The sequence below is a fragment of the Stegostoma tigrinum genome, chromosome 27 (assembly GCF_030684315.1).
Source record: "Stegostoma tigrinum isolate sSteTig4 chromosome 27, sSteTig4.hap1, whole genome shotgun sequence".
Taxonomy (NCBI): Eukaryota; Metazoa; Chordata; class Chondrichthyes; order Orectolobiformes; family Stegostomatidae; genus Stegostoma; species Stegostoma tigrinum.
Window position 1 is genome coordinate 36,354,890 of NC_081380.1, and position 13,603 is coordinate 36,368,492.

General features: G+C 38.7%; 1 protein-coding gene and 1 long non-coding RNA gene across 7 annotated transcripts in view; one reads left to right on the plus strand and one right to left on the minus strand.

The window, feature by feature from the left end:
* Positions 1 to 8,779, plus strand: part of mettl16 (methyltransferase 16, N6-methyladenosine) — a 116,693-nt gene extending 107,914 nt beyond the window's left edge. For all 5 annotated transcript variants that reach the window (XM_059655305.1, XM_059655304.1, XM_059655303.1 and 2 more), the window contains exons 9-10: positions 75 to 248; positions 4,339 to 8,779. In XM_059655305.1, the coding sequence (XP_059511288.1) occupies positions 75 to 248; positions 4,339 to 4,980 (816 nt within the window). In that variant the 3' untranslated portion in view covers positions 4,981 to 8,779. The remainder of the gene's footprint in view (positions 1 to 74; positions 249 to 4,338) is intronic.
* LOC132211018 (uncharacterized) overlaps positions 1 to 13,603 on the minus strand; it is a 49,685-nt gene that overhangs the window by 10,000 nt on the left and 26,082 nt on the right. The window lies entirely within an intron of this gene.

The window sequence follows — 13,603 nt, forward strand, 5'->3', positions numbered from 1 at the left end:
TATTAAGTGGTAGCTTCAAGATTCACAAGGAGCTGCAATATCTTCATAACCAAACCGTCTCCTTATTGCCTCAGTCTCCTCCTTCCAAGAAAAGAAAGCTGGAGAAGCCCCGGAAACCCATCACTTTCACAGTGTTAGAATCTACAACCAAGGCACTAAAGAATAAAGTCGCAAGTTCAGACTCTGTGCCTAAAGAAGACATCGAAGTGGTAACTGCGGGAATAGAGAAAATTCTCACTGATCTGAAGGTAAATATTAGATTCACTCTTGACTTTTAAATAAAAAAAAACTCTTGTTGCCAAAAGAGATTAAGACGTGTGCTTTGGAATCACCAAGAGGTGCTGTGCAAAAACACAGGTTTCCCTAATAAGAGATGAACTCAATACAAAGAAAAAGCCACTGTTGCACACAAATTGATTAGTGATGATGCAAGACGGAGACTTAAGAACAAGCCACTACCAAAGAACATTATGAAGAAGCTTGACTTTCAGGGAAGACTTTATACCACAAGAAAGGAAGGTTACTTTGAAATAGCAAAGGAATTAAAGGGGGTGGAGCATAATGGTGGTCTACAGGTAGTGACATTTGACTTGCAGTCCAGGGCTCCAGGCTAATGTTCTGGCGATATGGATTCTAATCTTGCCGTGGTAGATGGTGAAGTTTTAATTCCATAAAATCTGGAATAAAAGCTAGCCTACTGGTGACCAAGTAACCATCTGATTCACTTATGTCCTTTAGGGAAGGAAATCTGCCATCATTACCTGGTCTGGCCCACATATGACTGCAGACGCAAAGCAGTGTGGTTAGCTCTTAACTGCCTTCTGAAATGACCTAGCAACTCACTCAGGGCAATTAAAGATGGTTAATAAATGCTGACCTAGTAAGCAATGCATACATCCTACAAATGAGGTATTCAAAACACATTGATACCTAATTGTTTTAGCACAGGAAATTAGAGTGTACCGATGTATTTATTTTCAGATGACAATAATGAAAACCTACAATGACAGTACGATACATTGCAAAATATTCTTCCATTGGTAATGGCAAGCAAGATATCACAAGATCATTAACACTTGATAACTTCTTTCCCTCACTATTTTCCAAGAAACTATCAGTTGAGGTTTGTGATGACCTCACAGTTGCCCTGATTAAGATTGAAATTTTTGGTACACCCTTCCCTCTTGAGATCTGCCAAATCTGTAGTCACTTAAACACAAAAAGAGGCCAGTTGGCCCATTGAGCCCATATCAGTTCTTTGTAGAATTATTGAATGTAATGTTTCTCATATGTATTTTTCTAAGTGTTTATACAATTTGCTTCTGAAACTATTGTTAGTCTCTGTTTCCATCATCCTGGTAGGCAGTGAGTTTATAGAAGTACAACTTTCCATAAACATGCTCTCAGCTGGTACTACATGAAAAACTGGAAATATAAATGTCAAAAAATTAATTTTGTCCTATCAAAAACTTGCCATTCAATCTCTTCCCTGTATGGAAATTTTAGATTTTTTTTTCTATCCATTTGGGGAATGTGGGCATCACTGGCTGGCCAGCATTTCTTGCCCATCCCTAGTTGCCCTTGAGAAGGTGGTGGTGAGCTGCTTTCTTGATCTGCTGAACTCCACCAGCTATAGGTTGATCCACAATGCCATTAGGGAGGGAATTCTAGGATTTTTACTCAGCGATAGCGAAGGAACGGCAATACATTTCCAAGCCAGCATGGTGAGTGGCTTGGAGTGAGACTTGGAGTTGGTGGTGTTCCCATATATCTGCCCTTGTATTTCTAGATGGAAGTGGTTGTGGGTTTGGAAGGTGCTGTCTGAGGAGCTTTGGTGAATTTCTGCGGCACATCTTGTTGATAGTACACACTGCTGTTTATTGAGTGTCGGTGATGGAGGGATGCTTGTCAATGTAGTGCCAATCAAGTGGGCTGGATGGTGTCAAGCCTCTTGAGTGTGTTGGGGCAGCACTTACCCAGGAAAGTGGGAAGTATTCCATCACATTCCTGCCTTGTGCCATGCAAATGGTGGATAGACTTTGAGGAGCCAGGAAGTAAGTTGTTTGCCACAATATTCCTAGCTTCTGACCTGCTCTTGTAGCTGCTATGTTTATGTGGTTAGTCCAGTTGAGTTTCTGGGAAATGAAAAACCCAGGATGTTGGTGGTGAGGATCTAGTGTTGGTAACACCGTTGAATGTCAAGGGATGGTTGTCTGTTACTGGTGATGGTCGTTGCCTGACGCAAATGGCATGTGGCGCGAATGGTTAGATGATCAATAAGAGGAAAGGACTGTATGCCTTCTGATGCCCAATTTGTCTCCATGCATGTAGCAGTGTACCGATGCTTTACACTAAACTATTAAGCTACCTAGATTTGGTTGTATACTTCACCAGACAATTAACTGTTGGTGGAATCACCATTCAAAATCTTAAGCAGGCTTGAGTTGGTTAACTAACTACATCATCAGTAGAAGTTTTGTGGCACAATGGTAGCATCCCTATTTCGATACCAGAAACCATGGGTTCAAGACCTGCCTCAGGACTTGCTGGCCGTGGAAGAAGTCATAAGGCAGTCAAACAGATTGATTATGATTGCACAATTCCTTCTGATAAGCCAGTGTCAGACAGTAAAAGTGGGAGAGACTCCCAGTCAGTCAGAACTCGGTGAGAGCAATAGCACAACATACTAAAAGATTTTACATTCAGGTTAAACAAAAAAAAGCAAAGAACAGCAGATGCAATTCAAAGAAAACAGGAACAAAAACAGAAATCGCTGGAGAAAAATCTGGAAAAGTCCTGGAAAAACATCTAGAAAAATCTGACCATTTCTGTCTCTTTTTGGCATTCAGCTTCTTATCCTGAGTGCCATCCTCATTGTGAGGAACTACCCAGCACACAGTATCAGCAAGAGGCAATATTTAATAAAACATGACTTGTCACAAGCCATTCGTCTGGGTACTGTTGGAATCTGGAACTACAATACACTGGAAGGATTTTCAAACCCTGCTATTTACTAGGCGTGCAAAGATTTCTGATATTGTGCTTATCAACTTTAATTGGATAGAATTGGATAGAACATGAGTGTTTATCAGTGTGTATGAATTGCCTGTTTTGAAGTGGTTTGCTTTCTCTTGCTTAATCAGAAACTTGTCCACCTATTTTGTGAAGTAGTCAATCTAGCCAAAGTCTATTAACTTCAGAATCTTATTCTAATCCTTTCATTTTCATTATATTCTCAGTGATATAAGACCTGCAAATATTGACTTAATTCTGCATAATTCTGTCCTGAGTTCTAATGTTGTCCTTCTTAGAATGTTTCAGGGATATAATTTAGTTATGTTGAATATGAATGCTAAAATTTGATGGCCTTTGTTACAATATAGTTGGTACAAGGACCTTCCAAAGACTCTATTGTATCCTTTGTTCAGATACAGTAAACCTCTGTAGAAACCCCAAATGGCTGTACGAGCATAATACATTCATTCACTGATTCGGATCCAAGACAACAGACCCAATCTATCATTTATCATATACCAGTTGTCCCAGACAATCTATTTATGCTAAGGTTAATTACAGGTTAATTGCTAGGACCGAGGGAAGTTTTCAGACTTAGCTGGAGCTGGAAATTTCTAAGCACCTGGCCATCTTCAGATTTACCTCTTTAACACTAATAACCTCAAGGTCCTTCTAGGCCATTCCTCAAAGTACTTTGATAGTGATCTTAAAGAAACAGACCAGATGAGCAGCTGTATACCCCACAGCATTCCAAATTGATATGCAGTTAATAGCATTGTGGGAAATAGTGCACAGTCAACTCTTAATTGAAATCTTGTAATTTAAATTACTTGCTGATTTATATGTATTTAGTTCTAATCTCCCACTGCTCTTTCACAAAGAACTGTGGATGCTGAAAATCTGAAATAAAAAACAGAACATGCCGTAGAAATTCAGCAGGTCTAGCAGCTTCTGTCATGGGAAAAACAAAGTCCAGTGACCCTTTGTCATGACTTGCTGAGTTTCTCCTGCACTTCATTTTTGATCCCACTATTTTCTTTATTACTTACATACTTGATTCAAATTATTTGGTAACTCAAAACGTTTAAATGCAGAACAGTTTTGGCAGAGTTTATTGAATTATTTAGTTGCAAAAAATTGGCTTGCTCTGTGGTATATGTTTCATTTGTGAAAGCCATACCTTGAAACTGGATCTCCTATAAGTTTAGAAAACTTTTCTCACTGCCAGAAACAGGCATAATTGTACAAAAGGAACTAAATATCTGGGAACCATAATGTCAGATTAAACTTTTAGTTTACAGAAATGTTCTTTTGTCTCCCCAGGTACTTTTTAAACGTGTGCCTTGTGGGAAAGGTGAAGTAAGTTTATTTCTAACAGCCATACAGAATTCATGGATCCACGTTCGGCGAAAGAAGCGGGATCGAGTGAGGCAACTTCGAGAGCTCCCCAGAGCTGAATCAAATGTGCTGAAATCCGCAGAAGCAGACCAAACAACAGGAGGGCAATGCGGCAGCGCTAACGTTGGTTCTGTCAGCGTCGAGGAAAAGATCGATGCTGGCAGTTGTGCAGAAAGTAATGTTGAAATAGGAAAACCAACAGTCGAAGCTGAAGAGGAGCTCCCCATAAATGGGGGTAATAGTTTGTTGGATAAACTACATGTCGATCAAGAAAATAATGCGGAAACTGAAAAAAAATTTAACCAGTGTGAAATTAGTTTTGTTGACTGTCAAACTGATGATACAATTGAGCATGAAACATCCTGTTCAACCATGGCAAACACAAAGGTGGAAGATACTCCAAGAGAGAGTGAGGGATGTTTTTTGTTCAAATGTTTAATGAATGTGAAGAAAGATGGAAAGAATTCCCATGTAGAAATGCACTGGGTTGAGGGACAGAATAGGGACTTAATGAACCAGCTCTCCACCTATCTGCGAAACCAGATTTTCAAACTGGTGGTTAGTTAAAGGAATACTTTCATGTTTTCATCATGCAAACTTTATTTGTTTTTGCAAATGTAAATTCCCAGGTTTCAAATTTATTTTTAGTCATCTTCACTGCTTTTCATTTAATTTTCCAGAATTTTGACATTGATCTTTTGTGTATCTTTTTCACTGACACATGCATGTCCCACCAATGTCTTTCATCCAGTGTCTTATCAAAAACATGAAAAAGAAATATTCATCTCCTCTGATCACATAAATAGATCAATAAACCCCAATGGTTTAATATTAATCCACCAGAAAGTTCAGTTGCAGATGTTTGTTCAATTTTCTGATAATTAGTCAGAGGCATTTGCACTAACAAAAAACAAGTATGCATCCCAGAGACACTTAAAGAAATAACTATTGCTTAAGTTTTAGGTAAAAAGATCACACGGTAATTATGCATGTGGGAAGCCATTTGATCCATCTTGGTATGACTGTCCAGAATTAATTTAAAGTTATCCTCATTATAAGTACCCAATTTACTCTCAAATTATTCCTGTTTCTACTTGCTGCCTGTATTCTCTTTTGTAGTTCGTTCCTTACATTTAACATTTTTGATCAGCTTTGTTGTGGTCTTAACATTGCTCTTTAAAATTTTTAAACCCAAGTTCCCAAATTTTCTTTTTTAATGGAGCTTAATATGTTATGTATACCTCTGTACATTCACATCACAGTTGCAAACCTATGTCCTCCTATATGATAATGTCCTGAGGTATTTTATAAAATGAACGAAATAGGTAGATACCAAGCAGGAAGGGGGGAGAGAGAGAGAGAGAGAAAGTAAATATGCAAAAGACATTGAATCAATTCAAAAGGACCATGTTTGCAAAGTGTATGGGGGTAATATTGGACTTGGCTGTTGTCTTGTCCATGTTTAGAAATGCTTGTTATATTGGGTCACGCATGAACAGTTGCTATTTGGATGAGGTACTAAAGAGTTGTTAGAAATCACAGTTTCTAAGGCCAGCAGGAGGTGAGCATCTTGTGGGAAAACAAGCAATATTTCTCGATAGAATAAAAATATCCGCCCCAAGATGTGTGAGGCAATGAACTTGGGCTGGACAAACAAGGCAAGGGAATATGAACAGTAGGACCCTGGGAAGCACCAGTCCTTTAAGGTATCAGGACAGGTGGATAAAGTGGTGAAGGAGTTATGTAGTATACTTTCTTTTATTAGTTGAGGCATAGAGTTTAAGAACAGGGAAGTTATAAAATCTTTGGAACTGTATAAAATGTTGATTAGGCCATAGCTAGAGTATTGTGTGCAGTTCTGAAATCCGCATTATAGAACAGTGCCGGAGAGATTTATCAGGATATTGCTTGAGCTGGAGAGTTTATTATGAAGAGGGTTTGGACAGACTATGGTTGTTTTCCTTAGAGCAGAGAGGGCTGAGATGTATAAAATTGAGGGGCATGGATAGTATAGACAGGGCAAAACTTTTCCCATTAATGGAGGGAGCAGTAACCATGTTCATAGTTTTAGGGTTAGGGGTGGAACATTTAGAAGCAATGTGTGGAAAAATATTTTTAATCCAGACAGTGGGGGGAGTCTGGAACTCTCTGCCTGTAAGAGTGCCAGAGGGCTGAAACCCTCTTAACATGTAAGAAGTATTACAATATGCGCTTGTGATGCCAACGCATATAAGGCTATGGGCCAAGTACTGAAAAATGGGATCAGAACAGTTCGATGGTTGTTTTCGACCAGCGTGTATGTAATGAGCCAAAGGCCTTTTTCTGTGCTATAGATCTCCATGACTCATCTGCCAATTTCATTTCACTCCACATGAATCAAGGAACAGCTAAAGAGACTTACTACTGAAAATGCTTTTGGCTCTAACAGCATTCTAGCAATAGTACTGAAGACTTGCTCCAAAGATTGTAGCACCAGTGACCAAACTGTTCCAGTCCAGTTCCAACATTGGCATCTGTCCAATAATGTGGAAAATTGCCCTATTATATCCTGACCGTGAAAAGCAAGACAAATTGAACCTGGTTAATTCCCACCCTATCAATCTACTTTCTCTCATCAGTAAAGTGATGGAAAGGGTCATCGAGCAAAACTTGCTTAGCAACAGCATCCTCGGTGACATCCAATTTGGATTCCACCAGGAGCATTCAGCTTCTGACCTCATTACAACCTTGGTTCAACAAAGACCTGAACTCCAGGAGTGAGGTGAGAGTCTTTGACATCAAGGCTGCATCTGACTGAGTGTGGCATGAGGGAGTCAGCAAAATTTCACTGATTGGACATATGGGGGCTGGGTGGAGTCTTACCTATCACAAAGCAAGATGGTAGTGGATATAAAAGCTCAGTCACCTTAGCTCCAAGACATCTCTGCAGGAGCCACTCAGTGTAGTATCTAGGCCCATCCATCTTCAGCTGCTTCATCATAAGTTCAGAAACGGGAATGTTCACTGATGATTGTGCAATGTTCATTATTCACAACTCCTCAGGCACCGAAGCAGTCTGTGTCCAAACGGCTTGAGCTGGCAAGTGGCATTCATGCCATACAAGTGCCAAACAATGATCATCTCCAACAGCTGTTGAATTCCCCCCAACAACATCCTGGTGTTTACATTTAAACAGAAACTAAACTGGATATGTCTTATAAATTCAGTGGCTACAAGAGTCAGTGAGTAGCTCGCCTCCTGAATCCCCAAAACCTGTCCACCATCTACAAGACACAGGTGAGGAGTGTGATGAAATACCCTCCAATTACCCGGATGAGTACGGTTCCAACAGTATTCAAGAAGCTTGACGCCATTGAGGACAAAGCAGCACAGATGATTGGCACGACATCCCCATTCATTCATTCCCTTCATTGTGCAAAGTAACAGCAGTGTGCACTATCTACAACATGCATGGCAGAAATTCACCAAGGGTCCCTAGAAAGCACCTTCCAAACCCATGACCACTGCCATCTAAAAGGACAAGGCATCAGATTCATGGGAACACCACCACCCACAAGTTCCCTTGCAATCCACTCACCATCTTGACTTGGAAGTATATTGCAGTTCCTTTTGTATTTGTTGAGTCAAAATCCTGGAACTCCCTCCCAAACAGAATTGTGAGTCTATTCCTACCAAATGGAGCACAGCAGCTCAAGAAGGCAGCTTATCACCACCTTCTCAAGGGTATTTAATGATGGTCAGTAAATGTTGATCCAGCAGCAAAGCCCAAATCTCATTATCAATTTTATTTTCTAATTCTTATGCCATTTTCTAATTTTACTAAAGAGCAAAATGTAACTAGTTTATAAATGGTATAAGCTTTGCAGTTTTCTTTGTAATTGATTTCTCCACTGATGTGAATTTAATATTCACCTTCTTGTCTCGTTTTTTAAAAGTTAAGTCTGCTAAAAAGAAGCAATGCCTAGGAATTTATTTGCAAATTGAAAATGCAGTGAGCCCTCAACACACCACCCGTAAAAATGTTATCTGCGTATTGTGGAATGTAACTTAAGGTACAATCTTTTGGCTGTAAAATTGAACTTTTGTTCTGTCTTCATGAATTTATATTTGGCAAACTTTTTAGAAGATTTATATTTTGTATAGCACTTATTGTAACCACACTATTCCATGGAAGTGAAGCACTTTGATACATTGTCGTAATGTGGGAAACACGCCAGTTAGTTTGAGCACAACAAGATCCTATAAACAGCAGTGTGGTAATAGCATTGTTTTTATGATGTTGATTGAAGACTAGATATTACCCAGGACTTATGTACCTCCCCTGCTCCTCTTTGGAATAAAGAGTGTATGAGATATTTTATATCCACCTGAGAAATCAAATGTGACCTCACTTTGTTTAATCCAAACGATGGATCTCCAACAACACAGCAGTCCTTGAGTACTGCACTGGAATCAGCCAAAGTTTGTGTGCACAAATTCTGGAATACAACTTGTGTGAACTCTGACTGACAATCATGAGACTTTGTTAGTTTGACTCTGAGGCAAGAGCGCATCCAAATACACAATCACTGATGGAATGCAAACAGAAGTTGCTGGAAAAGAAGCAGCTTTTTTTTTAATCAAAAAATCGAAAGAACTTCCAGTGCTCTAAATCAGGAACACAGATATAATTTGCTGGAAAAGCTCAGCAGGTCTGGCAGCACCTGTGAAGAAAAAAAAATCAGAGTTAACGTTTTGGGTCCGGTGACCCTTCAGTTTGGAAGGGTCACTGAACCCGAAGCGGTAACTATGATTTTTTTCTTCACAGATGCTGCCAAACCTGCTGAGCTTTTCCAGCAAGTTCTGTTTGTGTTCCTGATTCAGAGCACTGGAAGTTCTTTCGATTTTTATTTACACAATAACTGATACTTAATTTTTTATTGTTGGTAGGTGTGAGAAAAAACCATGAGACCAAACTATTGACTTCAGTGATGTTACAACAACATACAACAATACAGCGCACAACAGGCCCTTCGGCCCTTCAATGTTGCGCCGACATCCTTCCTCTCACAAGGAGACCAAAATCGATTGCAGTATTCCAAAAGCAGCCGAACCAACGTCCTATATGGCTGCTAAGTGACCTCCCAACTCCTATACTCCATGCACTGACCGATAAAGGCGAGCACACCAAATGTCTCCTTCATATCCTTTCTACCGGTGGCTGTACTTTGACGGAACTACAAAACTGCACTCCAGCGTCTCTTTATTAAGCAACACTCCCCACAACCTTCAGTGTATACGTGCTGCCCTGATTTGCCTTTCCAAAATGGAGCACCTCACGTTTATCTAACCTCAACTCCATCTGCCACTCAGTTTATTGGCCCTTGTCAATGTCCCATTGTATTCTGAGGTGACCTTCTTGGCTGGCTACTACACCTTCATGTTAGTTGCTGATAATTTTGTTCATTTGTGTTCTTGCATTTTGACCTGTTTTTCCACTTGACAATTTTATTGCATATAATTGTTGATTTTCTTTAAAAAAATCAGAATAGTATCCCCATAAAAGCAGCATAAACATAAAAATAATGACATTTCTTCATTATTAGCCAGTTAGGCCATGATAAATCCACAACATAATCCCCACGTCATATTAAATATACTTACAGTAGTACCACCAAAATCTTTTGTTCTAGTCATGTCAATCACTTTGATGTACTACATACTCATCCAGTATTACTTTCTGGCAGTTTTCTCCACTATTGTGTGTTGTCTGTTTTTAAGAAGATTTAGAACACCCTATTAATTGTACTGATGGAGCAGTCAAGCATTTGCCCTCAGTGGCCTCCATGGAACAGATTTTCCTGCTTTTCATCCAAGTCACCAAACTTTGAAAAGTCAAGATCTCCCTTTGGAGGAAAACGAACAAGCATAAATGCCAAACCAGCTCTGTAAAATCTGTTCATGATCTGTCGGTTGGCCCCCAAAGTAAAAATTAATGCCTTCTGGAGCCAAGTTTATGGCACACACTGCCCAGCTGTCCTGGCTGATAGGAGCAAAATCATGCAAAGTGGGAAGCCAGTTAATATGAATTTAAAGCAAGAGAATGAAAATATGCAATACTTCATCTTTGCAAAAGAGTAAAATCTTTAATCTCTTTCCATTGCTTTAACCCCTGATAATCAAAACAGATGGAAAGGTTCATTTTGGTTGTGTAATATGGAAATATATATTTCTGCAGTTCAGAGTTGATGTTGGATCTCTTGGTATACATATGAATTAGATGGAAAGATAGGTTGGGCTTTCAATCTAATTTCCTGTTGAGAAAATTTGCAATGTGACAAATATCAATCTGTGAACAAAGAAAGCTTAATTACCCAATATAAAGGGCAGCTAACTAAATAAATCCTTTACATGATAGGATATCAGTGACGATCATTTTTTAAATTTCATTTTTTAACCTTTCTATCAGGTCGTGAACATGCAGCATTACATTATCAACAATCCCCTGACATACACCTCAAAAACAGATGCCAACCTTTTCCCACCCTTTTGAGGTGGAAGACAGATTCCTTGGTTAACGTCTTATCCTAAAGATGATAGCTCTGATGAGTACATGCTCCCTCCATTTTGGTCTAAATAGTATGCTTATTTCCCTGGAGTGAAGGCTTATACGTTCTGTTACTAGTGAACCAGGCTGACATTTTCTGAAATATGCATTTTTAGTATCAATTTGTCAAGTGCGCTTTGAGGCAAAGTGCATTCAGGATCCAGAAAAATAACAACCAAAAATGAAACGCACTCTTGTTGAACACATTGTATGTTGATATAGCAAGGAACCTGATAGAAGGTAGTGGTTTAAATAGCCATATTACTGAATTTATATTCTGAGTGTAGAACATCTTAAATGACAAGTATCTTTATGTTCAGTGTTACTAAGATAGTGGCAATATGGGTCGACAGAGTTGGAACAGTGCAACTTTGAGTTTCATGACATATAAATTAGTGTCTCAAAACTCTTTGGGTGCCATCTTATTGATTACAATGTGCAGTCAGACAAATATGAAGAAAGACATTGAAAAATTGATTTTTCATTAGAACAGAAGCAACTGAGGTGCTTTGGAACATTTCTTTAAAATTGAGGGAAGGGGCAACATATTTATAATTATATTATTTCCAGTGATTGAGGGGTCTGGCATAAGGGAGCAGATTTAAAGTCAAGGAAAGTTAGAACATGAAGCAGGCCAAACAATGTCAGATACATAGAGAAATGTATCATTATAAAGACTGTTAAAGTTGAAGAATTTGTTGGTTAATTAGTTGAAAATAAAGGGAGTGAAGGGATATGAAAATGGTTGCCAATAAGTGTTTAATACTATCTCAAATACTGTGGATGCTGGAGAACTGAATTAAAAACAAATTACTGGGGAAATTCATCAGGTCTGGCAACATCTGTGGAGAGACAGTCATGCCTCCTGTTGGGTGGTGTTGATATTTTGACACCACAACAGAAAACTTCTGCCTGCAGCAGTAAAAGTAGTGACCGGTATTGATGGTGTATTAAGTGGCCGGGAATTTGTGGTAGTGATGATAAAGCTGTTAGCATTCACCATCATTACTATTCTGAAACTGACAGCAGTTCACACAAAAGCAGTTAAATGGGAAAATCAAAAAGTTGTTGTCAGTGGTTCAATGTATTTCCATAATGTGTTGCTAAAGCCCTTGTAAAATGAAACCCGTTAAAATCACTGACTAATGAGGTTTTGCCTTGTTACACTGTTCTTGTGCTGTTAGAATCCTTGGAAAACGTGTCTCGTTGAATGCATCTGTAGGCATAACTTGGAGTATTTATCATGGGTTCCAAGTGCCGGCATAATTTCTATCCACGCAGTTGTACTGTTAAATTCTGTCTACACTACCTATTGATTCACTACAGGATCATCTATCTCTTGTTCTCTTAGCCTTATTGATCGAACTAGGTTTTTTAATGTCAACAGTGCTGTGCTGAGTTTCTATCTGGCCTTGAAAAATGAATTTTATATTTGTGGTAAGTTAAACTTATCCATTATGTTTTTTTTAAGAAATCTACATTCTTAAGATACCTTTATAATTTTTTTCAGCTTCTATCTTCATATCACCTTTGTCTGACAATCACTTATTCTCTGTAAAATGGTACTTAAAATTTGTAGGATATTCAGTACAAACTACTTTCTGGTTTACTGTTGCTACACACCTGGATAACCTGTTGATCTGGCACTTGATTCAAATTTAGTTTGTAAGATCTTTATGGGGTAGATTTTTATCAAGTTCAGTAGCAAATGCTGTCACTTTGCTACAAACTGCAAAAGTCAGGCCGTTGCTTGTATTGCTGTTGCTTTTTAAATAATTCTTTTCTGAAGGCAGCAGTGCAGCCTCGTTAGCTATGATGCTACCAAACTCAATAATTCCCATCTGTGGCAGAACTATGATGTAAAGGTCTATACAGGAGAATCTTGGAGCAAACATCACTGTCATCCTTTTAACTGGTGCCATAGAATTTGAATATTGTGTTTGGGTTACAAAACAAGGTATCTCTTACTCTAGCATGGTTGGGCTTAAATGGGCAACAGCTTAATTGACAGAAAATACTCATCTTTGCTTGGCACTTCTGATAAACTGAGAAGGATCAGAATAATTTGCAGATGGATAGCAAAAACAGAAGGGAGAAAGGAGGATAATGGAAAGGCTGTGTACGGATAGGGGAGCAGACTGAAGGTACATAAACTAGAGAGGATTTTGAGGAATATTTTTAAAATTGAGAGGAATTTGACAAGTAGTCATGACTTTTAATATTGTTCTGGTTAAAAGAAGTGCAGTGTCTCCAAGCTTCTGATATCATCCCAGGAAAGTTCTTCTGGATCCCCTTGAAATGCTTCCTATAAATGTGTACTTTGGCTTTAGTCTACTAACTGCAGCCTAATAAATGATGTGTCTTATTAGGCATTCCCTTTGCTTTTGTATTGGCTGCCTCACTTACAAAATCAAAGATTTACATGGTTTCTAATTCTATATTTTTATTAGCATCTGCCCACTTTAAAGATTTGTATTTCTGAATCCACGTCTCACTGCTGTTTTATTCCTTTAAACGATTGCCGTTCATTGTGAATTTTTGGGGATCAAGCCTAAATTTTTGGTATTTAAGTTTTCACTACACTACATTTTAACTCAACCATTT